The sequence below is a fragment of the Pleuronectes platessa genome, chromosome 7 (genome assembly GCF_947347685.1).
Source record: "Pleuronectes platessa chromosome 7, fPlePla1.1, whole genome shotgun sequence".
Lineage (NCBI taxonomy): Eukaryota > Metazoa > Chordata > Actinopteri > Pleuronectiformes > Pleuronectidae > Pleuronectes > Pleuronectes platessa.
Genome location: NC_070632.1, coordinates 7,080,633 through 7,105,822, shown reverse-complemented (window position 1 = coordinate 7,105,822; position 25,190 = coordinate 7,080,633). Strand labels below are relative to the sequence as shown.

Here is a 25,190-nt window from a genome sequence, read left to right as displayed (position 1 = left end):
GTGCAGAGAGACAATTCTGCTGTTCTACGGAAATGTGCGTCTCTAATGGTGACTGCACTTGAGCTGTGATTTGACAGGAGAAGAAATTCACATAACTCGAATGTTTATCTAAGAATAATTTGCGGCGCCCATTTTAAACTGGCCTCTTCTGTTAGCTTAGCCTGTGGTAATGCTACGGCATCAGCTGGATATAAAGCATTACAACAACAAAACGGACATCGTGCTTTTACTTTGAAGGAGCTGCCACATCCCTGAAGATCTGTGTCAGTCTGTTGTGGTGAAGTAAAAAACCATCAAATTATCAAAAAGATATTTTTGGTGATTTTGACAGTAGTACAACTGGTCACTTGTTTAATACATCTTTATTAATATTGAGTGCTTGATTCGGCCAATTTTCAATACACATGCAAAGGGTGAAGTCAATATGCTGAACGCTTGGATGATATGCTTTTCACATAGAGACAGACAGACATTCATGGCATTAGTAGATAGATGAGTCAAAAGCCAACACCAGTCTATCGATCATTGTTTCTCTTAATCTGGTGAAGCTGTTTTCTGACTCTTCAGTTTATAAAATGACTGAAAGAAAGAAGAAGCTCTCCCATAACCGTAACACGTGGAGTCAGCATGTTGTTCTTCTCAAGTCATTTTCTATCTCTGGCTTAAATTCATCTCCAGATTAAATAACAAAGACTCTGCACTTGAAAGGAATGCTCAATTTACTCAATGAATACAAAAGTCTTTATTTGTTCTTCTCAGTCTGTGAGTGGATGGTCTGATGATGGGATAGACGGATGAATGGTTTTGTGGATTGATGGTAGGATGGAGGGATGCGTCTACACATGGATGGGTGAATTTCCCGAATGGATGAATGAGTACATATGAATTCATGTGATTAAATGTTGTGCCGGGGAACAGGCTAATTGCTGCTCTGTATTTACAGGAGCGATCACGACGACCAGACGCTTCGACAGGGAGCGGCAGCGAGAGTATTCCATTACAGTAACGGCCACTGATTGGGCGGAGGAGCCGCTCATCGGCATCTGTCAGCTCACCGTCCAGATACTGGACCAGAATGATAATAACCCCAAGTTTGAGAACTTGCGCTACGAGTGTAAGTGTTGCCGGTATGAAATTAAATATGAATATCTCTGAATCACTGAAGCAGTCCATAACCAATACCTTTAAAAATGCTGAAGGTAACCAGGGTGAGAGGGGGATGTGGTTGGCTATATGCTGGAAAATAAACATTCTTTCCCCTATAATGAATTTCATATCCGTGTGAAATTAGCATTAGAACCACCCCAGTGTCCCTGGTGGTGGGAACCAAAATTACTTTTTTTGCATTGTAACCAATAACCGTAACATCGCTCATGCTTCACCCATTCCTGTCCTTTGCCCTTAGCTCTGACCAGCATAACATTATCTCCATCCCCTGCAGACTTTCTGAGAGAGGACACTCTGGTCGGCACCAGTTTCCTTCGAGTGGCCGCTCACGATGACGACTTTGGCACGAACGCAGCCATCACTTACTCCATGTCCCCGGAGCAGCCGGAGTACCTGCAGGTCAACCCCGTCACCGGATGGGTCTACGTTAACCAGCCCATATCACAGGTCAGTCAGCAGCTATTAGCCGGCTCTCCATCATCCACCACACACACACACACACACACACACAGACACACACACACACACACACTGTCTGAACCACACATGACAGCCTGTGGGTCTGAGTCAACAGAGTTAATGAGTGAGCCACCTCAAAGTGCCTCCGCCTGTGACCCCCAATCAGAGGTGTGTGGTGTGTGTTCTCCCAGAGGTGCTGCACACAGAAGGACCACAGAGGAAGAAGATGGAGGGAGACTAATTCAGGTTACACTACTTATAAAAAATAGATGTTAACAGCTCGGAATTCCTAGTTGATGACTGCGGTTCTGTTTATTGGTTTGTCACTAAAACCTATAAAAAAGAAAAAAGAAAAAAAAAAATGATTGAAATGGACAACGCAGGTTTTTAAGCTAATTATCAGAAACCAAGACTCTGTCCAACTTAAAACACCCCTGGCTTTGGTATACTGAATTTAAGACTATTATCATTTTAATTTCATCATCTCACACTGTGATAAGGAGACTGACATTTTACAGGCATTAAGTGAAACATTTTGAAGGCTGGAAGATGACGCTCGTGATTGCGCTTACAGAGCATCCACACTTACCTCGGTGCCATTAACACCAAAGCACTGAGCTCCCAAGATAATATCCATCAAGAAGAAAAATTAAAGAAGATTTCTCAAAAAGCTGAACCCTTGTACTGTTGGTATTCAAAGTGAAAGACGAGCGAGTCGACTTCCCCAGTTGATGTTTGTCAGCTAAATGATTTACCGTGTCAGAGTTTCAGTGACGCAACACCTCTTATCACATTCTTCACTTGGCGTGTTGTTGATTTTTTTATTTTCATGTTTTGGTGCAGCCTATCAACACTGATCCTCCCATTTTCCCTCTTTCACTTATTCACGTCTTCGCTACAGCCCTACAGAGCCGTGTATTATTCAGCACACTTTTTAGCACGCCGGTGTCAGAAGCCTGTTGTGGTTTTGCCACTGACTTCATGCAAAATTTAAGCGTTAAGCCCAAAACCTTGCTCGAACAAAGCTGTTGCATATTTGAGAGTGTTTTTCCCCCACCCGAATCATCCCCACAGTAACTATATGCTGTAACCAAGATTATAAAAGCACTTCATTAAATGTTAAACGTCGTGGGCCCGGTCGGAGACATTGTTCTGCTTTGATTTTCCTCATCACGCTGCCTGATCACAGTGACCAAGTATTAAGGCAAAGTTTGTATTCATCGCACATAGCAGCTAAGTGTGCACCACAGTTCCCAATTAGCTCACAGCATGTCAGTGGAACATGGAGGAGGTAGGCCACTGAACAACAGCCTCTATCATTATGCCCTGAGACCATAGAGCCAGAGTCAGACGTCACCACACAGACTGTACAGTGCGGCTCTCTGTGAAGGATGAGGAGGAGGAGACGTCCACATCCAGAATATTTTATGGGTATTTTCTTGGTCAGATCTGATAACATTTTATTTAAAAAAACGTGGTTGGATTGTTTCCAGAAAGTCGGCCAGACATTCACTTATTGCAGAAGCAGCAGCCGCTCAGTCCACACTGGACATCACAGATTGTGATCTTTGTTCTCCGGGTTTCAAGCTCTGGGAAAGAATTGCACTTGTTCACAAATACTAATTGGATTGTACCAGGAATGGAAAATGTAATTTCTGAGTTAAGTGAGATTTCCTTTTATCTGGCGACTGCGGCATTATAATAGAGCTGCTAGGCCATGATTTGCATTGATAGAATAATGCAGCTTATGGGTGAACTGTTCCTGCTTAACAATGGAATCCTTATTTGAGCAATTTTTATTAACAAAGTGGTAGGACTATAACTTGCATTATCTTTTATTGTTAGTGGTTAGAAAGAAGTAAAAATTACCACATGTTGGCAAGAAGAGGCCCTTCAGGGAGGTTATAGAGGGTTTTTCTTCTTTCCAATGTGAGTTTAATGTTGATTTTACACATCGACTAATTAAGATAAACCGAATCAAACACTCTAACGACCTCTTAAGGAAATTTACAGCTTTCCCTGCAGTGTCCATTTTGAGGAAAAACAGCTTCTTAGTCCAATTCACCCCTTTATTTCCTAGCGGTTCAATTTTGGCACAGGAACTGAAGTAGAGGAGCTTTTGTGCAACATGAATTATATGTTAATAATTTTTTGTAATACTCACACAGCTGCCTCTGTTGTTCTTGGCCTAATTAAATGATTTCCACAGAGGAGTTCATCGAGCAAGTCCAGGGTCAGGAGGGAATGTGAAGTCATTACCGCCAATCAGCTGATCATGAGCTAATGCTCAGAGCGTCAAGTACAAACCTATTCACATAACTGAGGTTTATTTAAAAACCCAGCTCCACACATTTAATCATTATTATTGCTCATTGCTGTTGCTGGCCAGTTTCCACCGGCCCACTGCTGCGGCACAAGCTACAGGCACATGCTACTCAAAGAGGATTCAAGGGCTCTTCATTGATTTCATTTCTAGTCCTATGATAAATTATGAATCCAACATTAATAGTGTTACAGCAGCAGGTTGTGTTACTGGATGAAGGCTTGTCAGGGAGGCTTCTTCTCTGGTTTTACAAATTCCTGGATGAAACATTTTGTCCAATCGAGTTTTTAAAGTTGTTTAATTCAAGATAAGGGATAGCAGATAGTCATCTTGTTTTTTAGGCTCTTTGCAAGAAAATCCGGTTAAATAGTTCATTTCTTCTACTCATGCATCCATCGTAGAGCCAATCCCTGAACGGTCATCGGAATATCACAGAGTCGGACAAAGAACCATTAACACCCACATTCAATTTAAAGTCTCCAATTAACCAAACACAATCCCCATCTTTGGACTGTGGGAGTAAACCAATGCAAACACTGGGAGAATGTATAACCCCCACACCGACAGACCCCCGGCCTCTGCACCACCATGTCGTTTTCAGCTCTAAAATACCATGACAGTGATAATCTGAATTGTTTGCTCCTGCCCACAGAGGCCTTACATCACCCGGGACATCGTGGCGACCGACGGTGGAGACCGGAACACTTCTGTGGAGCTGGCAGTCACCATCACCAACGTCAAGAACCAGCCTCCACAGTGGGAGGAGGAGAGCTACAGCGTCGTCATACCCGAGAACACCGCCAGAGACACGCCCATAGTGGTACGTGTGCACGCTACTCCCCATTATGTATCAGAACATACTGTTATTATGCTGGTTTCTCCATCTTGCCACTTGGAGATAGAGTAATTGAATCAGCGGAATGTTTGTCTGCTTTCCGAACACGGATTACCGCACAGACACCGTGTTCTCTTTGTGCTCCGACTGCACCGCACAAAAGATTGTCAGCGCACTGAACAATCTGTGTGTCTTGAAGGAGAAAGCTGACTTTGGATGGGAGCAAGTGTCATGACTGCGGGCTAATTAAATCAATTCAGAATGTCTCCTTTGATGTGAAAATACAAAGCTGTCAATCCCGAGCCCACAAATATCCCCTTTTCTCTCCCAAGGTCTTCACAAGGGGATTCGCTCCGAGATAAGAGTTTATTGCAGAGCTCAGACAACAGGTGTTTACTCCGATAATCAATCATCACAATAATCAGCATTTGACGTAACCTTTACATCTTTAGACGGCGAACGGCTAATGGAGAAAAACTTGATAACGCAGCCGTAAACATGTAAACAAGTTTTTACCGACTGACCTCAAAGATAATCCTTGTTTAAAGGACTTGTACAAGCTTTATGGAAATAAGCTCATTTGCTCACTTGTCACGATTCGGAGGAGAGTATTGACATCACTCTGATGTTTGGACGCTCAGTGTGGAGCTTTAGCCTGAAGATGGTTAGCTTAGCTCAGCATAAAGACTAGAAGCTGGGAGAAACAGCTAGCCCGGCTCCTGTCTGCATTTTAAAGAGATGCCTGCCAGCAGCTCTGCAGCTCGCTAATTAACATGTTGTATCAGCCAAATTTACCATTTCCCCCCCGTTTCTAGACTTCATGTTGAACTAAGCTCATTGCCCCCCAGTTCCGGCTCATAATCTAAATGTCTGGAGAAAAAAAAGCCAAAGAGCACATTTTCCCGAAATAATAAAAACGTATTTTTTGGTGGCTTAGCAGCACAAAGCTGAGTCTTAACCAAGAAGGTGGAGGGAGAAGCCCGTTATCATAGCTACCAGGTGAGAAATAACAAATATAAGGGAGATGGACTGTTTTTATAAAGCTCTTTTCCAGTCTTATCAAACACTTTCAGCATTTAATAGTTCAAGTTACATTCACCTACTTATACAGCAGTGCTATACACAGCTCTTTTTCCATCACCCACCATGTCGGTGCAGCCATCAGGGGCAATTTAGGCTTCGGTATCTCGCCCAGGGATACTCTATAATCGATGTTGATGGACACCCTCTTCCACTTTCTGAGCCTTGGCTACCGCATTCTAAACCCCCTGAACTGGAACGGTAAACTGTACCCTGGGTTCCTATGCGCATTTTCCTCCGCGTTTTGCCATTTCCATTGCCATGTGGCTCACGGTGCAAAGAGTAAGTCTCCCGATGCTTTTAAGAAAAGCATTTTCACAGACACACTCACATGCTCTATAAATATAAAAAAGAAGAAGCTGCCAGCATCATAGCATATGACTCATAGGGTGGTTATAGCTGTCCGGACATCAGGACACCCACATAGAAAACCTAGACAGCCCTCCACAAACTAGGATGTCTGGTCAGTGTATTTGCCCACTAGCAAGTCTAAAGTTCACAAATTAACATATTTTGTTTATTTGCTCAGTTCTCCGCTGCAATGTGAAAACCAAGTTGAGTTCTGTGCTGTGACTTCCTAACTGGGTGCACCGACCTTGTGTCATAATTAACGGGCGAGTCTCCATGGTTGGTAAACACATTTTTTTTTGTTACATCTGGACAGGGCCAATTATCTCCTGGCTCTGTTCTCAGGGGACAGACATGACAAGAAGAGTGGTATTGTTCTCATCTCACTCGAGGAAAGAAGGGAAATGAACGATGCTCAGAGCTTTTTCTCCTTTTCTCACATCGCCCCCCCGCCCAACTCCTCATTTTAACATAACCTGAGAAACAGCGCTTCTCATCCTGTGCAGACTGTCAAGGCGACCTCTCAGCTGGGCGACCCGAGGGTGACCTACAACCTGGAGGACGGGATGGTCCCGGAGACCAACATGCCCGTGCGGTTCTACCTCTCCCCCAACCGCGAAGATGGCTCGGCGTCAATTCTGGTGTCCGAGCCGCTGGACTACGAGACCACGGCTTTCTTCTCTCTGCGGGTCCGAGCGCAGAACGTGGCCGCGGTGCCTCTGGCTGCTTTCACCACCGTTTACATCAACATTACAGGCATGAGCTTTTATTCCTCTCAATCGATTCTTCTGTGGTAGAACATTTAATTTGCAGACGTTATCATTCCATTAGCAGGTTGTATTAATGTTCTTTAAATATATGTCCACGTTAATTTGTGTTTTGGATTTTACTTTATTTAAAATAGCATATTAATGAAAAGAGAGATAATGTAGTGATGAAATTACCAAAATGTCAGTTTCAGTGCCTGGGTACTAAAGGATATGATAAATTACAAAATATGCCTACAAAAAATATACCAATACTTTTATAATATGCCTCAGAGATAAACAGTTTAGTATAATGATGAATTCATGAGCTCCTAAACTTTCAATGTCTTCAGCTTTAGATGCTTGAGTTTTTATTATTTAAATTAAATCAGGAAGTTAACACATCTTCATCTCTCTTCTCTCCAAAGATGTTAACGACAACGTGCCATTCTTCACCTCCTCCATCTACGAGGCGTCGGTGACGGAAGGAGCCCAGGTTGGGACTTCAGTTCTCCAGGTGTCTGCACACGACAAAGACCTGGGTCTTAATGGAGAGGTTCGTGGTGTTCTGCTCTTGTCCGTCAGGTCCAGCTTCAGAAATACGAAGTGATTTAACAGAGATCTATTCAACCGCATCTGAGAACTGTTTTTTTCCCCTTTTACTAAACCATTCTTGTTATGCTTGAAGGAGCGCACGGTGGCAGGGCGCCGCGATCCCTTAAGTGTGGAGGCTTTACGCTGCAGAGTTGTCAAAGTGTTGCGGAGGCGGAACTCTGTGAAGTGTGCAATCGCAGCCGTGTGACTGACTGTGACAATATCAGTGTATCGATCTGGTGTTTGCCTTTAATGAGAAGACGTACTCTGTCTGGGAATATAAGAGCGGCCACTTAACATTCTCAGCCACAAACTCTTACATTTTCATGTCACCTCTGCAGGTTGCTGCTTGAAAAGACTGTGGCAGGTTCATTTTCGAATTCCCTGTGCTTCGCAGATCACTTACTCTCTCCTGAGTGACAGCAGTGGAGACCACCATCTGTTCCGCATCGACCCGACACTCGGGGTCATCTACACAGAAGCCGTGTTTGATCGCGAGGCTCGCAGCTCGTATTTGTTGGAGGTTCAGTCGGAAGACGGGCAGGAGTCAGCGCGACCTGGCAAAAACAAACAGGCAAACTCAGGTTAGAAATGAGGAGAATTTCAATGACAATTCTCATTCAGCAGAAAGCTCCTTGTGAATTTATATTTTTCTTTATTTTGTTAAATCAGAAGTTCAACATTTTGGTTATAAGATCATTGCTTTGCTTGTTAACAGTTTAATGAGAAGAGTAACGCCACTTTGATGTCTGTACACTTAATACCCAGGTAACATATGGATGTGGGCCACTTCAGGCAAAATGGATGTGAGCCTAAAGTGGCCCCCCAAAAAATATATGGGCCTTTTTTAAAGTTAACATGTGTTCTTTAGGTGTAATCTCATTGTGAACCGAAAGGGGCCTATGTGGTAAATGGTGAATGTGGTCTAAATAAAACAAAACAAATCAAATTTGGGCTGTGCAGAAAACCCACGTCTGGACATTTTCCAGGCTTTTCACATATAAAGAAACGCAGCTGGAGATTGTTTAAGTCAGACGTGTTCACAACAACAGGAGAATTGAGGTGAGTGTGTGAGGTGCAGCTCCTGGGCAGAGCAAGCAGGAGGCCGGACATGACTGATGGTAAATGTCGCTGTGGAAATCATGTGTTTTTGTTTGGAGCACATCGACGTCGGTGTCAACCTGTGACAGAGTGGGTGAGGACGCGACCTTACTCACCATTTGTCCCTGGCATCCTTCGACCACATAACACATTGAACTCATTCGTTTCTACACAAGTTGATTTTACTATAATTTACAGATATTTTATAACATTGGCATCCGTCACTATGCCAGGTTTGTTTGTGTTGGCAAATTACTACAGTTCACATCAAAGCACATGAGAATATTAAAGAAAACACACAAGCCTGAGTTAGTTGAGTTTCCTTTTATTAGGTTGGGGGTACAAACATTGTTTAATTGCTCCTTTGTTCTGACTCAGCATGTGGGATAGTTTCTCAGAAGGCGCCTCCCGGCATTTCCTGGTCTTTGAATATCCATCAACGGGACAAACCAAGTGAAGGGGTGTTTATTTTCTGTGTTTCATGATTTTTAAAGCATAATTAGCTCTGTCTCAGTTTACTTCCTTCTAAAGAGCAGGTTAGACATGTGAATAAGGTTGTAGAGACAGTGTATAGTTACCTGCTCCGGATGGTTCAGGCTGAAGGTGTGAATTGAACACCCCATGCATTTTACTTTAGTCGTATAGTTAGATTTTTATTTTTCCTTTTTTCAAGTTTTCTAAGTTTCTAGGAGTTTGGGGAGCTCTTTAAATAAATCTATTCAACTATGAAACAAGAAGAAATCTGCTGGAAAAACAAAAAGATTACAAATCTCATCTCAGGATGAAAATGAGGTGCCGTACTCATAAGATGCTGAAGAAGATGTCAACAAGATTATAGAGAATTTGACGATAAGGGCAGACAGTGGTCGATGTGCTGTGAACAAAAACATATGTGGGCAGCAAAATCATCATTTTCCTGTTGTTGTGAAAGTGTCTGACCTGGACAATCTCCTGCTGTGGTCTACATGCGTTAAAGGCAAACTCCGGAAAATGTCTGGATCCAACTATCCCAGTAATTTTTGCAGAGTTGAGAGCTTTAAATATCAACGTCAACCACCGACTTACTGGTCTGGCTCTATCTCCTGAGATACAGCCATCCCTTAAAGTAACAGTCTTCTGTGATTTATTATAATCTGTTTACCAAAACGTTGAACTACTAAGACAATTCTCTATAATCTTCCTTCATGCATAATACGTAATTAACAGTTTGTAAGAGAACCCATGTCCTAAGTAGTTATACAAACAGATGTTTTTCATTGTTGGAAACTGTATAAGTTGGAAGAATTAACCTACAACCAGATGGCCTCGCTCTCCTCCATGTGAAAATAGCCCGGAGATTTCTCGGGTCTATTTTGTCTCCACCTCTTTTATTTTCATCATAACACCACAGTCGGTATCTAGAGTGATGCAATGTGACGTTTGTATTCAGAGGTGAGTTTTGCCAGCGCTTGTGAAGGCGGTATTAGGGCTAAAGGGTGATGTTTCGGAGCAGGGTTGCCAGGGCTGCTTAGCATTTGCAATGAGTCTTAGCTGTGTCTTGTGCTGCATATCTCCCACATCCAGAAGGTCTCATTTCCTCTGCAAACACTACCTGTCTCTTTGCGTTACCCCAGGGATACACCGAGAGGAGGTACATTTTTTTTTTAAAAACAAGCTGAGGAAATAAGGCCACCTTCCACCACCACCATCATCTCTTACTGCAGCAGCTCCAAATTAACATGTCACCCCTGTTTTCAGCCAGCGGATAATTTAGTCTTTTTAACTAAAGAAATAAACAGCGTAATGAGGAGTGCACCGATAAGACACAAACACTTGTCATCTTATAAATATTTAACCTTCCCAGTAGAGTGGTTCTTTATCTACTCTGCAAAAACAGCAGCTTGTTGAAGAGTTCTAGCTCCATTGCTGTTATTCTTCCTGCAGGAAAACAGTTAGGCCCGTTAAAACAATAAACTCTTGACAAAATGAATAATTCATGTAATTTACAGCACATCTTTGTGAGCAACGTTTTGTCTGATTTCCATGTCAATGAGCCACATTCCGTCAGGTTAAGTGCCTCTTCCGCACTAAACAGTGACAATGAATTGTAAAATCAATACGCAGATGGAAGGAGAGAACACACATGCAGTGTTCGGCAAACTCTCTGTGACTCCGTGTGTGTTTGTCTGTGTGTGTGTCCGGTGTGTGTGTCTGTCTGGCGTGTGTGTGTGTGTTTGCCTGTGCACTGTGTTGTCTAATCTTCTGCCGTTCTGTCATTCTTTGCAGACACAGCATATGTGAGGGTTTTCATCAGCGACGTCAACGACAACAAGCCGCTCTTTGCTCAGCGGCTGTATGAAGTCGGCGTCGATGAGAATGCAGATGTGGGCCTGACTGTTGTGGCCGTTAGCGCTAATGACGAAGATGAAGGTACGCATGATGAGGCAGCAGACTGAGGAGGTCCCCACCGAGATTTTACTGATGCTGCCTCTCAGAAATAAAGGTTAAAGAATCTAGCCAACCAGAACCAATAGTAAAGTTTTTTTCGTGAAACACTTTGAAACTCCACAGAGGTTTCCACTCTGCACTTTCTTTATCTTTCACCAGACTCTCTCTCTCTCTCTCTCTCTCTCTCTCTCTCTCTCTCTCTCTCTCTCTCTCTCTCTCTCTCTCTCTCTCGAAATAACAGAATTATTTCGGCCATTTTTCCGGCAGTGACTTGTGTGCCAAGTAGGCACTTTCTTTCTTGTTATTGCAAGATTGCCTGGGTCTGTAGCGGTATGCATAAAGTGACCCTGTGAGCAGTCTTTCTCAATTTGTCCTGCGCTGTGCTGAAGTCCTGCTGCTGAAATCTCGCCGTGTGCCAGATTTAGCAGCAGTCATTTGAGTGCTCGGCAATCCACTGCGGCACATATGTTCCAAAAAGAGTGACACGCTCCCACACAGTAGGTGGGCGGGATTTAAGCAATAAAGCAATTGCTCATCCTCCGTACAGCGGCAGCCTAAGATCCCTCTATCAGGCATGTTTAGGTCCGTTAATCAAGTATTTATGGCGAGCGGGGGTGCAGCTTAGGCCGAGCTGCGGCACTAATGATGAATTGCTGTGGAATAACACCAACCCCCAACGTTATAGTTACAATACTGTTGCACCTGCGTGTGAGAGGCTACCCTCAATCTGTCTTGTTTAAAAACTCCACCCTGGGCTTGACTGCTGTAAGCCCGGCAGATCCCTGTGGGAGGCAGGGAGCACTTTGTCGGCCAGGGTTGTGTTAATAGTACAGATTAGTGTATTTACATCGGATTGTAGCTACTTTAACCCAACAGCATGATTGAAAGCCAAACACTGTTCATTCTGGGAGATTATTTGATCTATTCCAGTGTTAAACCAGTAGATTGGATGGTCTACAGGGAGACACAGTAGATAGGTCGAGATATGAACTTTGCCGCTACTAGACCACATCACTCCATCCTCTCTCAGGTCCTCCAATCATTCCCTTGAGGCCACTATCAGAGTACATTATGCTCACTCCCGAACTCCCTTCTTCTTCTTTTTTAATTAGTATCTGATTAAAGCCGAAGAGACAAGGAACAAAGTTTCTGTTTAATTAAGTGATCAAAACAAGAAAGGGATACATGGAAACCTAGTAATGTTGAGGTCTCGGAGGAAAAGAGGTGTAATACCCTTGTGGTTATGCCCCTCTGTTGTTGCCAGGATTATAGTATGCCCGATATAATTAAGAAAATAGAGAAATGCTGAGGTAACCATCATGTTACTCCACCTATGTGTATGAATGCCTCACCTTCAGATCTCACTTGTCTTATTCTAAAAAATGTTTCTTTGAGGAATAAAAAGGGTTATTTCACATTCCCAGTCATGCATTTTGTTGTTCTCACCACAGGGGCCAACGCCAAGGTGCGCTACCAGATAACGTCCGGCAACAAAGGCGGCGTTTTTGACATAGAGCCAGAGGTGGGGACGATCTTTATTGCCCAACCACTGGACTATGAGCAGCAGAAGAGATACAAGCTACTGGTCCTAGCGTCCGATGGGAAGTGGGAAGACTATGCGGCCGTGGTGGTCACTGTGGTGAACAAGAATGATGAGGCACCAGTGTTCTCCATGAATGAGTACTATGGATCGGTCACAGAGGAGCTCGACGGGTCACCAGTGTTTGTACTACAGGTGAGAGACTGAGATTATCACTGCTAACAGGATTTACACTGCAATAGTTTCAGGGTATTTCAAATCGGCAACCTCGCAAAATGCTCTTACCATACCAGTGAGCTGGAGATGTCGTGATGAATCTTGAGTGGATAAGAAATTCAGCTTTGAGGCTGTCAGACCCACTTTCGACCCAGATGCAAGAAACAGCCCTGATCAGAGCTCACAGCTTTAAATCAGGTGGTCAGGAAAAAAAAGTGCACTTAAACGGGCTGTCGAAAACAGAAATCCAAAAGTAAAGAAGACCCAAGTGACAGCTGAAAGGAGATAAGAGGAGAACTGTAATTTGGGTTTGACTAAATAAATGCATATCTCCATTTTTCTTAAGAAGTTGTCTTCGTCTCTGCAGGTGACAGCCACTGACCCAGACAAAGATGCCGACCAGGGCGCCATACGGTATTCCATTCATGGCCAAGGAGCCGAGTCGCACTTCATGATCAACGACATCACGGGGGAGATGTACGCCCAGCGCACCGTGGACCGGGAGGAGCGTGCCGTCTGGCGCTTTGTCGTCATGGCAACAGACGAAGAGGGCGAGGGACTTACCGGCTTTACGGACGTGATTATAAACGTGTGGGACATCAATGACAATGCCCCCACTTTCTCCTGTGCCCCGGATAATTGCCACAGTAGCGTGGCGGAGAACTCCCCCCCTGGGGCGCTGGTCGTGGAAATGACGGCGGTGGACAGTGATGATGCGGCCGTGGGTCAGAACGCGATCCTCACCTACAGGATTGTTGAGAACGCGCACAACGAGAACGATGTCGATCTCTTCACTATTGATTCCAGTACTGGCACCATATCTGTCGCAGGGGAGGGTCTGGACCGGGAGATTACTGAAAACCACCGGCTGGTTGTCGAGGCCCGGGACGGCGGCGGCATGACGGGTACAGCTACTGCCACTGTAATCGTAACAGACATCAATGACCACGTCCCAAAGTTTAAAGAGGACTGGTGCGGCGCTCGCGTGCCAGAGAGCACTAAAGAGGACGCTCCGATTCTGGAGTTGAGCGCCGTGGACCCTGATGCTGGCACATATGGACAGCTGACCTTCAGTGTGGTGGCTGGAGACCCAGAGCAGCAGTTCTACATGGTCAGCCACAGGCTGGACAAGACAGGGACTCTGAGACTGAAGCAGAAGCTGGACTTTGAGAAACCAGGGAAGCAGCGGTTCAACCTCACCATTAAAGTAGAGGACTCTGACTTCTCCAGCCTCATCCACTGTCTGGTACAAGTGGAGGATGAGAATGATAACGTCCCTGTGTTTGACCCGAGTTCCCACCCTCTCGCTCCTTTGCCCGAAGACACCAGTGTAGGAACCAGTGTCATCCAGGTCGTGGCCACTGACTTGGACTCAGGTCTGAACGGGGACATTTTGTACAGCATTCACCCCGACTCGGACCCATATGGACATTTTACCGTCAGTCGAGCAGGGGTGGTCACAGTTGCCAGCCCGTTGGATAGGGAGAAGCTGGCAGGTTATGAACTTGTAATCATGGCGACAGACCAGGGTTCCCCGGCACTGACTGGGAGTGTCACGGTCCACCTGCAGCTGCTGGACACGAATGACAACGGGCCGGAGCTCGAGGCGGAGTACACTCCAGTGCTGTGGGAGAACGGTCTGCCACCTCAAGTGGTGTGGCTCAATGAGAGCTCAACTCTGCTCCATGTTGTGGACAGGGACTCGCCAGAGCACGGGCCTCCGTTCTCCCTCTCCATACCCCCGCTTTTCTCCACCGACTTCCACCTGCAGGATCACGGGAACAGCTCTGCCACCCTCACCGCCCTGCGGCGATTCGACAGGGAGAGGCAGAGCGAGTTCCGCCTGCCGTTGATTATGATAGACAGCGGCGATCCGCCAATGACGGCCACGAACACGCTCACAATCACCATCGGGGACCAGAACGACAACGCCCATCAGGCTGGAGAGAAAGATGTCTATGCGTACAGCCGCAAGGGTGAGTCGCTCGCTCCCCCTCATTTCATCCTCTCTGCCCCTTGTTTACGCTACAGAGCGTCGCTCAGCAGGCAGAGTATCACTGAAGGGGGGGGAACTGAGGATACAGTTGAAGGGAAAAGTTTTCGCTCCCCCCCCACCTGCTCAGCGTAGCCTGGAATTCATAATTGCTCTCATCCTTTTACATTCTAACAGTGTTTTGTTATGATAATATCCCTGTCAAATCCTCTCTCAAGCCCTCAGCACACTCCCCCCCCCCCCCCCACCAACCCCATGCCTAAAGCTTATATGAACTTCACATTATGGAATCACTATTCATCTCTTTCTGTTGAGTTTTCTCACCCTGCAGGTAAGTTGGTTTGGCGCGTCGGCTTGTTAGTGTTTTAACCGCGCACTCAGCTAAATGGCTGTTTTGGTAATTGTGGAAAACAGGAGCGCTGTGACTCATCCAGGCTGCCATTGTTTACCCAGCTGCAGTACTCTGGCACTGCAGGTCGATAATAACATAATCCATACTGAGATAGCCCCGCTTCCTTAAGCTCCACGCTCTCTGAAGTGGAGCACTGAGAGTCTATTCATTCCAGCAGTGGGGCTCCACAGTCATGAGCATAATAAGTAGAACAGAACACAAGAATGCAAGATAAGGAGAAGAGAGGGAGGTAAAGATAAGTGTCGGCATCAGCAGATTCCGTCCGGACGAAATCAACGTGTGTGTGTGTGTGTCTGTGTCTGTGTGTGTGTGTGTGTCTGTGTGCGTGCATGTGGGTGTGTTTACCTTGAACAGGAAGGATGACAAACGCAGCACTGGGGAAGGTGTATGCCCCAGATCCTGATGACTGGGACAACAAGACCTACACTCTGGAGACAAGTGCAGCCAAGTAAGCGCTCACTGTTAAATGCATTGAATTTTCCACTGAAAACATGCTGATCTCCGAATATACAGCACAAGTACAAGTGCTAGAGCAATACAGTACCAGCAGAACTGCCAACACTGTGGAATTTGAAAAATAAAGAGGATGTGGACTCAGCGTTGTGGCTGCATTTCTCCGACCGGGCCTTTTTTCGGTGATATCACTCAGCCTGAAACATGCCTAACAGGTACTCCTCCTAATCTTATATCCAATTCTCTGACCCCCTCATAAGCCTCGCTTTCCGAACAAACTTTAATCGTAGCCGTCAACAGTGATCGCTAACAGCCTATTTTCTAGAGAATGCAATTAGACTCAAACAACCTGAGCGATCTCGGTCCACCTATACAATGTTTCCGAGATGGAACAGCATGTACGAGCATGGTCGGTCTCCATCAGGGACCTTGTGCAGCTATTCAGTATTCACACCGTCTTGTCAGATTTGAAATACAAATTGCATATTTGTTTTATTCATATAATAAATTCGGACAGCTGCCATGGCAACTAACAAGCTCTTTTACCAGCTTTTTAGGAGCCAAGGAATTATTTTTTTTTGTCTTCTTATTCTTGGTATTTTTGGTGTTTTGGAGGAAAATTAATTCCCTTTCCCTTCATGCTGGAAACCACAGCTGACCCGTCGGCTGCTACGACTTGTCTGACTGTCATCTTTTAGGGAATTTAATGATTTGTTTATCTCTGTAGTAAAAGCTCAGAAACAACAGGAGCCAATCACTCATCTCCCAAAGGAAGCCGTCCTCTCCTACTCAACAGCCCCCTCTGCTTCTCTCAGATACTTCAGCCTGAACCAGAGCACGGGCGAGCTGACCATGCGACAGAACACTCCGGCAGGCAGCTACTGGCTTCGGGTCGGGGTGTCCGACGGGTTGTGGCCGGACGTGATGTCAGGCGTCAGAGTTCATGTCCGGGAGCTGGGGGAGAAGGCCGTCCTGTCGTCCGCCTCGCTGCGTTTGACAGGTTCGCAGAAACGTTTCTCTCCCGGTGGTAAAAGTGCATTAATGTTGAATGACTGCAGCTCTACACGTGTTTGGGTGTTGCTGGGATTCAGTTTACCTCCCTTCTCTCCACTTTGTTGCCACTTCTCTTGTAAAATGAATCTTTTTTTTGAAGCCGATGTTGAAAGAGACAGGCCACAGGCATGAATAAATTGGTGCTTTTCATTGAATGATTATCAGGTTGTCAATCCAGTTAACGCTGAAATAATAGGCTGTCAAGAGGATTCTTTATACTGGCATTATTTAGCATTTCTAAGCTTTGTAAAAAGCGACTGTTCACAGCGCTTGTTGGAAACAGTTTCCTCCTTCTCCTTCTTCTTCAACGCTCTGAAGTTTTTGTTAGAGTGTTCATTTTTCTGTCAGTCCCTCAGAGCAAATTGGAGTTATAAAGGTCAATTTGGAAGTGTCAGGTAAAGTCCTTGACATTTAAAAAGCCATTCGGCGAGAGTCAGAGACTATTATGGATGCCTCTGACTCCACGTCATTATCATTTTTGGAGATTTAGAATAGAAGATGACTGCCGCCCGTTCTCCAGATATTATTGGAAGTGGAACCACAAATATGATAGATTTTCCGGTCATTAAGATATTTTGTGCAAGGCAGACCTTCAAGGACCCCGACTCTATGCTAGGGGAGAAATAAATGACGGCACGAATCATTCACCTTACGGATGAGTCAGTGAGGAAACGGATCGATAGAGGGGAGATGTCAGGCCACGTCTTGCGCTAATGGAAGCAGGAGCTCAGTAGACTTTGATCAACTCTGCACTTGTCATCGGTGAGTCAGTAGTTCCCACTGCATCAATCCCCTCTCCCCCCCCCCCCCCACTTGTCTCCTGAAGGCATTACGGCTCGAGATTTCATCGGGTCTCGAGTCGAGGGCAAGAGTCGTGCTCGAGATGTTCTGGGACTTCCTGTCTGAAAGCCTGTCCGTCAGGTCGGGGAGCATCAACATTTTCAGCATGGCCGACAGAGAGGACAGAACGGTGGACATCCATTTCTACGTGCTAACCGATAATGGCTACCTGCGCCCGGAGAAGCTGCACGCTGTCCTCGCTGCACATAAAAAGAAGGTAAATGTCCCACCGTGTCTGATAGATAGAGATCAATGCTCGTATATCAAGCGATACACCTGGGAGCTGGGGGGGGGGGGGGGGGGGGGGTGGGGGGGGAGATAAACGGGGCCTTTTATCTGCCCTCTTATTTCCACACCAACTTTCTGTCTGTTTACTGCTTGGCCCTGTCATGTCTCTTTGTCTCGCACATTCATTTGTTGTCTTTGTCTCTCTCTTTTTCGCGACACGCGTTCTTTCATCCATATTTTAATGGCGCATCATTTTGATATTGACTGTCATGCTTGACTTTATGATTTAAAAACCGCCAGTTACGGAACATTTCAGGGTGTCAGGGTCGGTAATATGGCCCAAAATCAATATAACTATCAGATGATCACAATAAATGTCACATTCTTTTAGGTTTAAAGAACGGATTCTCGCTTAAAACATTTGATTAACAGCAGAACATTCAAAGTCTAAGGCAGATCAGTTGTTATACCTCCCAAATGTGCTTTCAAATGTATGTATTGAATTTTTGTCACATTGCTATTGAAGACAATAAGTACATTTGTGTAGTTAAGGACCTCGCCTATTTTGCTTGCCTGTCCTCTTGTGCATTTCTTGAAGTCATTTCATCCAAACGTGTGTGTCACCGGGAGTACACCCCCTCACCACCAGCACTGGAGATTCAAGCCCTTTGTGTTCTAAGTGAAAATTATTGTAATTTCCATTCTTGTTCCCTTCTTCCCCCCGTCCTGACCCCCCCGCAGCTGCAGTCCCTGCTGCGTGTGTAGCGTGAGCCAGGTGCAGGTGGACGAGTGTGTGCGCACAGACTGCAAGAAATCCGTCGGCTGCTCCACACAGCTAAGCATCAGCGACTCGCCCACCCTGGTGGAGTCGGGAGCCGTCTCCCTCGTCTCGGTGAAGCTGACGTCCTCGGCCGTGTGTGGCTGCGCTGCCAGGGAGATGACCCACCAGCCCTGCTCCGCCTACCCCAGTAACCCCTGCCTCAATGGGGGGACCTGCGTCGACACCCAGAACGGATACAGGTGAGAGGCGCGTCTGCAGCTGTCCGAGATGATTGTATCTGGGAGAGAAAAAAAAGCTATTAAAGGGCAGAAAACAGAAATAGGATTTTTTTTCTCGATGTGCTGCCATCTTCTCTCTGGCCCTCGTTCCACTAACTGCAAGAGAGGCATCATGGGAAATTGAAACCAGAATTACTAACAGAGTCTCTCGTTGACAAAAATTTAATCCACCTGCAACTTCACCTGACTTACTCAACCTGCTCTGCTGTGTTGCCAGCTGAATATAGATTAGCATTTATTTATTTTTTTTGTGGTATATCTGCTCTAAAAGCAAAACGCATGTGTGTGCATATATATCCACTAATGCCCGAAATCTCTGTCTCTCTGTCTATGGCTCGCACATCTGGAGAACGGTTGATTTGATCAGTATCTCACTTAGCATGCGTATCGTTAATGGCTAAAGTAAGATGCATGAATCATTACATATTAATACATTTTGAAGAAAGAGGTGACTAGTTCTCTGAAGCTGCAGCGGCTATAGGACTCATCAACGCAAGGGACGACTGGCATGTTCAAGACAACGGATTCTCCAGTTCAGGGTCATGCATTCTGACTTGAGCTTCACTGAACTTTGAATAAAACAGGTGAACAGCTCTTTGTCTCTGCAGTCCGAGTCCTGAAGCCGGTCTTCAGAGCAAGCTGCAACCAGCAACACCACAGGCTGGGCAAACAGGCTAAGTTCCTTCTAAATGGGCAAGTTTAGAGCGGGCACTTCACCGAGTTGTCTTAAAACTCTTGATTGTGCCTTTGCCAATGTTTTTTAAATAAGCTCCATAGATTTAAAACTTGATATCGACATCTTAAATTTCGGGCCCACAGTGTTTTTTTTGCTGTGCTTATCTGTAAATAATGACCATAGCCTTTAGGTCATTTGCCAGCACGGTGAGTATTCACTTTAAACGTTGATAAAACGCCTGCCGTCGGTGTGAAGGGCCTCCACCTTCAAGTGGAAAGGTCTCCGTGGTCGTCTATCACAGAGGAAGCAGCATGCAGTTCACTTCATGCGCACACTAATGCCCAGATTAGATAAATATAGGGCAAGGGGATTAGCACAACCCTGGCCCCCCCTCTGTGCTCACAACTTCTCAAAATCTCATTTAATGCCATTTACATGAACATGCAAGTTTGTTAAAAGCGCAGACTTCTGAGAGAAAAGCCGACAATGTTCGTAATGTTTCTGCTTTCATCTCTTAAATTGTCTCTGCTCCAGCTTGTGAGAGAACCCCCCCCCCCCCACCCCCACTGTATATATATGTGCTATACATGCCCTCGTGTGAATGCACCCTGGACCATAAGGAATCCAATTTTTGACACTGTACCATGTCAAAGGGGTTTTTAACAAGCAACCTCAGAAAGCGGCCGATCAGATATTGTCAATCAAAGTGAGAAAAACATGCCCCTTGCCTCTTGATTTGGAATTGGCAGCGCTCTCCTGAGTGACATGAAAGAGTTGAGGTGCTGTGTTTTTCAGCACGTGCATATTTATGCGCACACTCGGCCAAAGACGTCCCTTCCCCCCCCCCCCCCCCGCGCACGGATCAGTATTCCTGACGTGTGTGGCCCCTCTGCAGGATAAACAGCGATGGGGAGAAACAGCCCCTCGCAGCCTCAGTACACACAGCCCTCCTCAGACACCGCGTGGAAATAGATGGCTTTGACATTATCAGCAAAGCCAGCTTGTCTCACATGCCTGCATCGGAGGGGACAGGATGAGATCAACCAGTCCCCTTCCATCCCCACCATCGCCGTGATTGAATGGGGGCTGTTTGCATCACTGTGGGTATCTCTGCCTTTATTGTGTTTTCGTACGATTATTCATATTTACCATTATGCTCTCAGACAGAAACATGTGGAGGAAAGGGCGTAGAACACATTTCCTTCTCACTTCTGGTATCCGCACTTATCCTTTACACTCCACACGCTCTATACAAAATATATAACCAGCAGGCGAGACAATCTCTTATATATGTCGTTAAGATATTTTTACCATATATATTTAAAACCTAGAGATGGTGGCAGGTGAGGACAGGTGCAAAAAAAAGTCCAGGACATCTTCGGTGGTGCTGCACAAGAAATAAAGTGCGAGAGATAGAATTAATTATCTCCCAACAAAGGAGATGTGATGTGCCGAGCCGGAGCCGTCTCCAGAGGGTTCAGCCCGGGCAGCTCGATAGAAAGAAGAATAGAACGAAGTAATGTTTTGTTCGTGGCTAATTGATTTAATGTAGTGCTGAATATTCAGGGTGCCTTGGCTTATGCAAACCCAGTTGACTTGATAAAAGCATTTTTCTTTCGAGTGAAAGTCTCCTGCCGGTGCCACGCGGGCCTCCAGAACACTGGACACCGAGAAGGAAGTAAATAATCAGCGATGTTCAGAATCAGAAAGGATTTATTGCCAAGTAGGTTTACACCTACCTGGGATTTTCTTTGGTAAAAAAGATGCATACATTGAACATAAAACATAAAAGTACTTCAAAAACACAATAAGTACTTCACATAAGAAAGAAATAACTATACATTAAACAAAACAAAATATATACAAGATATAGAAAGTAAAATGCAAAAACAGGAGAGAATGAGGATGTGCAATATGCAATATACTGTTGTGTGTGTTAATGTCACACAGAATTGAGGCGTGGGGGGTGGGATAAGAGTCCCAGTCAGATGGGGGTCCCGGGCCTTGTTGATAAGTCCAGCTGCAGCCGGGAGGAAGCTGCTCTTGTTCCCTTCGATCTGAGAAATGTTCTGACTCCTCTTGATTTTTCCTCACTTTCTTTTTCTCCTCGTCGCTCCAGGTGTCACTGCCCCCCCCAGCTCGAGGGGCCAGACTGCCAGCAGACGAGACTCAGTTTCCTTGGTGACGGCCATGCCTGGTTTCCCCCCATAAGGCCATGTTTTGATAGCCATCTTTCACTGGAGTTCATGACGGAGGAGGACGACGGGCTGCTGCTGTATGCCGGGCCGGTCGCCACTCTCCTGCCTGGGGACACCGAGGACTATATGGCCATAGGTAAAAGGAAAGAGTCTGGATCATCACATGTGTGTGTGTGTGTGTGTGTCAGGGGGCCTCTGGGCTGCTGTCGCACTAAAGCTCGGGGCTTCATTTTGTGAGTTTTATCACTGGCTGGTAGCTGATCAGATATACGAGGCAAATTTGTGTTTGTGAGTGTGCTGCTGGGGAATAGGGGGGGGCACTCACTCTCCGGAGGTAATGTGATGCTGCACGGGCAGTTTACTGTTCAGTGCGTGTACGTGGTGTTTAGTCGTGTGCCAGCGAGGAGTTGTGTTACTGCTCGCCACCTGCTTCAGCTTCAGAGCGGTGCTTCAGCGTTTGACCAGACTCTTTGGCAAGTAGACAGGCAGCGTCGAACTCAAGGACACGACAGCAGGGGGGCGGGGGTGGGGGAGGGGGGGGTTCAGCCCCAGACGTGACTCCTGCAGCTGACGGACAGCGGTTGCATGTTTATCTCACTGATTGGGTGAGAGCTGGGTTTTGCACGAGGGCTTCAACATATTTTATAAACGCAAAGTCAGAGGGATAATTGCTCAGTGCCCCGAAACCAAACTTAATGGAGGCCTCATTACAGTAATGATGTGTTACTTTCTGATGTAGTGGTACAGTGATGTGTTTTTTAATAGCCACATCATATCGCTGGAGCTCGGCATGACCCTAATAAATACCATGAAATATGATGGAAACCAGTGGGATCTGTGTGTTTTTGATGACAGCGTCTGTCACTTTTGGAAATATCTCGAGATGTGGGACGCACACACACACTCCCGCACATGTTCGATTTCCATTTACCATTCTTTTCACCCAGTGACACAATAACAACTTTCTAAATCACCACTGGTCGCATCTTGCAATGCAAATGGGTTTTCTTTTTTTTTTAATATATATATATATATCTGCATCCACCCCAATATGATAAGGGTGAATTCAATTTCTTTCACGAGGCCTCACGTCGTTTAAAAATTAGATGTAATAAAAGAAATCCTACTTTTGACGTCTCATTGAAACGCTGTCGTTATTACTCAGGATCATCCAGAGTTCAGTAATTCTGTTGAACTGATTCTTTTGTTTTTTATTATTATTCTCTATTTTACAGCCAATTTTCCCTTCACCTTTGTTCTGCTGACAATCAGATTCCCCCTCTGTAATCCTGCTGTGTTACACAGCTTCTTCTTGCCGTCTTTGTGTTGTGTTTGTTTTGAGGTGCGACTCTTTCATATGTCTCCCGGGTTTTTTTCTTCTTCCCGTTCCTGCACAAACTCCTTATTTGCATCTTGTTTTTGCAACAGATTTCATCAGTTTTTTTTAAGTGTTTTTTTCTTGACCTCGCCTTTGCATTTTGTATGTGAAAGCAAGTTGAGTCATTTATTTTTTTCTACACTGCAAATCTGCAGGAGTTTATACGTCTGCTAAGGAGGTTGCGTTTTCACCCTGGCACATGAGCACTACTACACAAAAACAACCGAGCAGATTTCCATGTAACCTTGTGGAAGGATGCGGTTTACATTAAAAACCTTTTGATTTGGTCCTTCCGGTGTAAGGACAAAAATCTGGCACATATAGGGAACTGATATGTGTGAGTGTGTGGGACTGTTGGGCCTCAGTAGAGGGTGGCTCTCCACTGACTGCTGTTATAGTTGGGAAATGCAAACGTTTAATTCATTCTAATATTGATCTTCATATCGTCTAGAGTTGTCTGCTGAACTCTGCACCACAGGGATAGCAGCACATACACCCCCCCCACACACACACACCTTCTCAAGTGACTATACTTCCCCCCTCCAACCTGACTTGGACTGCCAGACACCCTCCTCCAACCACTGAACATTTGAACATTTGCAGTAGACTGTAATTTTTTTACTACTGTATTATCCCGCCTATAGTGTATTCATATTTATATATATATATATTTATATATTTATCTTGCTTATAGCGAATTCATCGTTCTTATATCATACAATACCTCTTAATACTGTAGTATTCCATTGAATCTTTCACTGTACATATCTTATTTATTTACATATTCCACTTTAAATATGCACAGTACTCAATACACTTTTACTGCCTTTTTTTGCACTTCTGGTTAGATGCTAAACTGCATTTCGTTGTATAAGTACTTGTACTGTGCAATGACAATAAAGTTGAATCTAATCTAGTCTAAAGTGTTAATTGTGGACTCTTCTCCTCTCAGAGCTGATTAGTGGGACACCCAGTCTGAAAATGAACCACGGCTCTGGGACACTGGTGCTCCAGCTAACGAATAACGTGGGCGTGGCTGACAGGCGCTGGCATCGCCTCGACGTGAGGAGCAACAGCAAAGTAAGAGGAGCACATCTGTGCTGGCACCTTTACACGTCGCCCTCTCTGTGTGGGAAGACGATTAGAAAACTGTAACATGTAGACAGCGCCCGTCTACTGTCTGTACTCACACATCCACACAGCTGCCGGTGGTGACCTCTTTCCACTCTCCCCCAATTTAAAGGAAGTGCGCTTCACTCTCGATCGATGCTCCACTGCCATTGTGATGGAGACTGAAGGCGTGGACTCATGGGCGATGACAGAGGACCGCTCGTCCTGTGAAATCCGAGGGGTCACACCCAACAGGGACAAGTAAGATCAATAATGAAATGGAACAAGTCCGACCAGCACTGCACAATATAAGAAAACAGTCTCTTCTGAATCCTGAGAAGAAGTCAACAAACACCTCAGGCTGCCAGCGCTCAGTCATCAGATAAATAATAAATGTTGTGTTTTACATATAAATATATTGAAATAAAAATGTGGCTCCATTTTCTAAAAGAGTTTATGGTTGAAGTAACCAACAAACAGATTTTAGAAACTCTCCAGAGAGGCTTCTGGGGTTTGTCTGTGGCTGCAAACCACTAATCTACTGAGGTTTTTCTTCTGTTCACTGTTTTTAAAACTAAAAAGCAAGCGAGGCCCATAGGGACAGTGTCTAAATGGCCCGTGTCCCCAGAGGGGTAAACAATTCTCCACAGAGCAGAGCATTAGCAGTCACAGCAGAGGCAGCAGCACTTTGTCAGTTGATAAAAACGGGTAATAGAGTCATTCATTTACATCCAAACTGCTGTATATTAATATGGTAAGTAAATATGGTAAATTCAATATAGAAACACACTTCCTCTAGGGATTCCAAGCAGGAAATCAGCATCAGAATCTAGCTTCCATCCTTTAAGGATACGTTTGTTGTCCCATATTAATGATGTGTTATCTGTGTTCATTATGTGCTGGCATGTAGCACTTAGTAAGGATCCTAATTGCAATTGTTGATTTCGCCATTTG

The 25,190-nt window shown here is 45.2% G+C and overlaps 1 protein-coding gene across 1 annotated transcript in view; it reads left to right on the top strand.

Moving 5' to 3' along the window:
* The window catches only part of LOC128444727 (neural-cadherin-like), a 94,153-nt gene that overhangs the window by 49,412 nt on the left and 19,551 nt on the right, over positions 1 to 25,190 (top strand). The window contains 18 exon segments of the mRNA XM_053427346.1: positions 944 to 1,114; positions 1,442 to 1,614; positions 4,602 to 4,769; positions 6,719 to 6,968; positions 7,387 to 7,514; positions 7,950 to 8,136; positions 10,919 to 11,062; positions 12,532 to 12,815; positions 13,204 to 14,812; positions 15,596 to 15,689; positions 16,510 to 16,694; positions 17,574 to 17,623; positions 17,625 to 17,804; positions 18,557 to 18,577; positions 18,579 to 18,835; positions 21,670 to 21,884; positions 24,079 to 24,206; positions 24,370 to 24,497. Of these exon segments, the coding sequence (XP_053283321.1) occupies positions 944 to 1,114; positions 1,442 to 1,614; positions 4,602 to 4,769; positions 6,719 to 6,968; positions 7,387 to 7,514; positions 7,950 to 8,136; positions 10,919 to 11,062; positions 12,532 to 12,815; positions 13,204 to 14,812; positions 15,596 to 15,689; positions 16,510 to 16,694; positions 17,574 to 17,623; positions 17,625 to 17,804; positions 18,557 to 18,577; positions 18,579 to 18,835; positions 21,670 to 21,884; positions 24,079 to 24,206; positions 24,370 to 24,497 (4,372 nt within the window).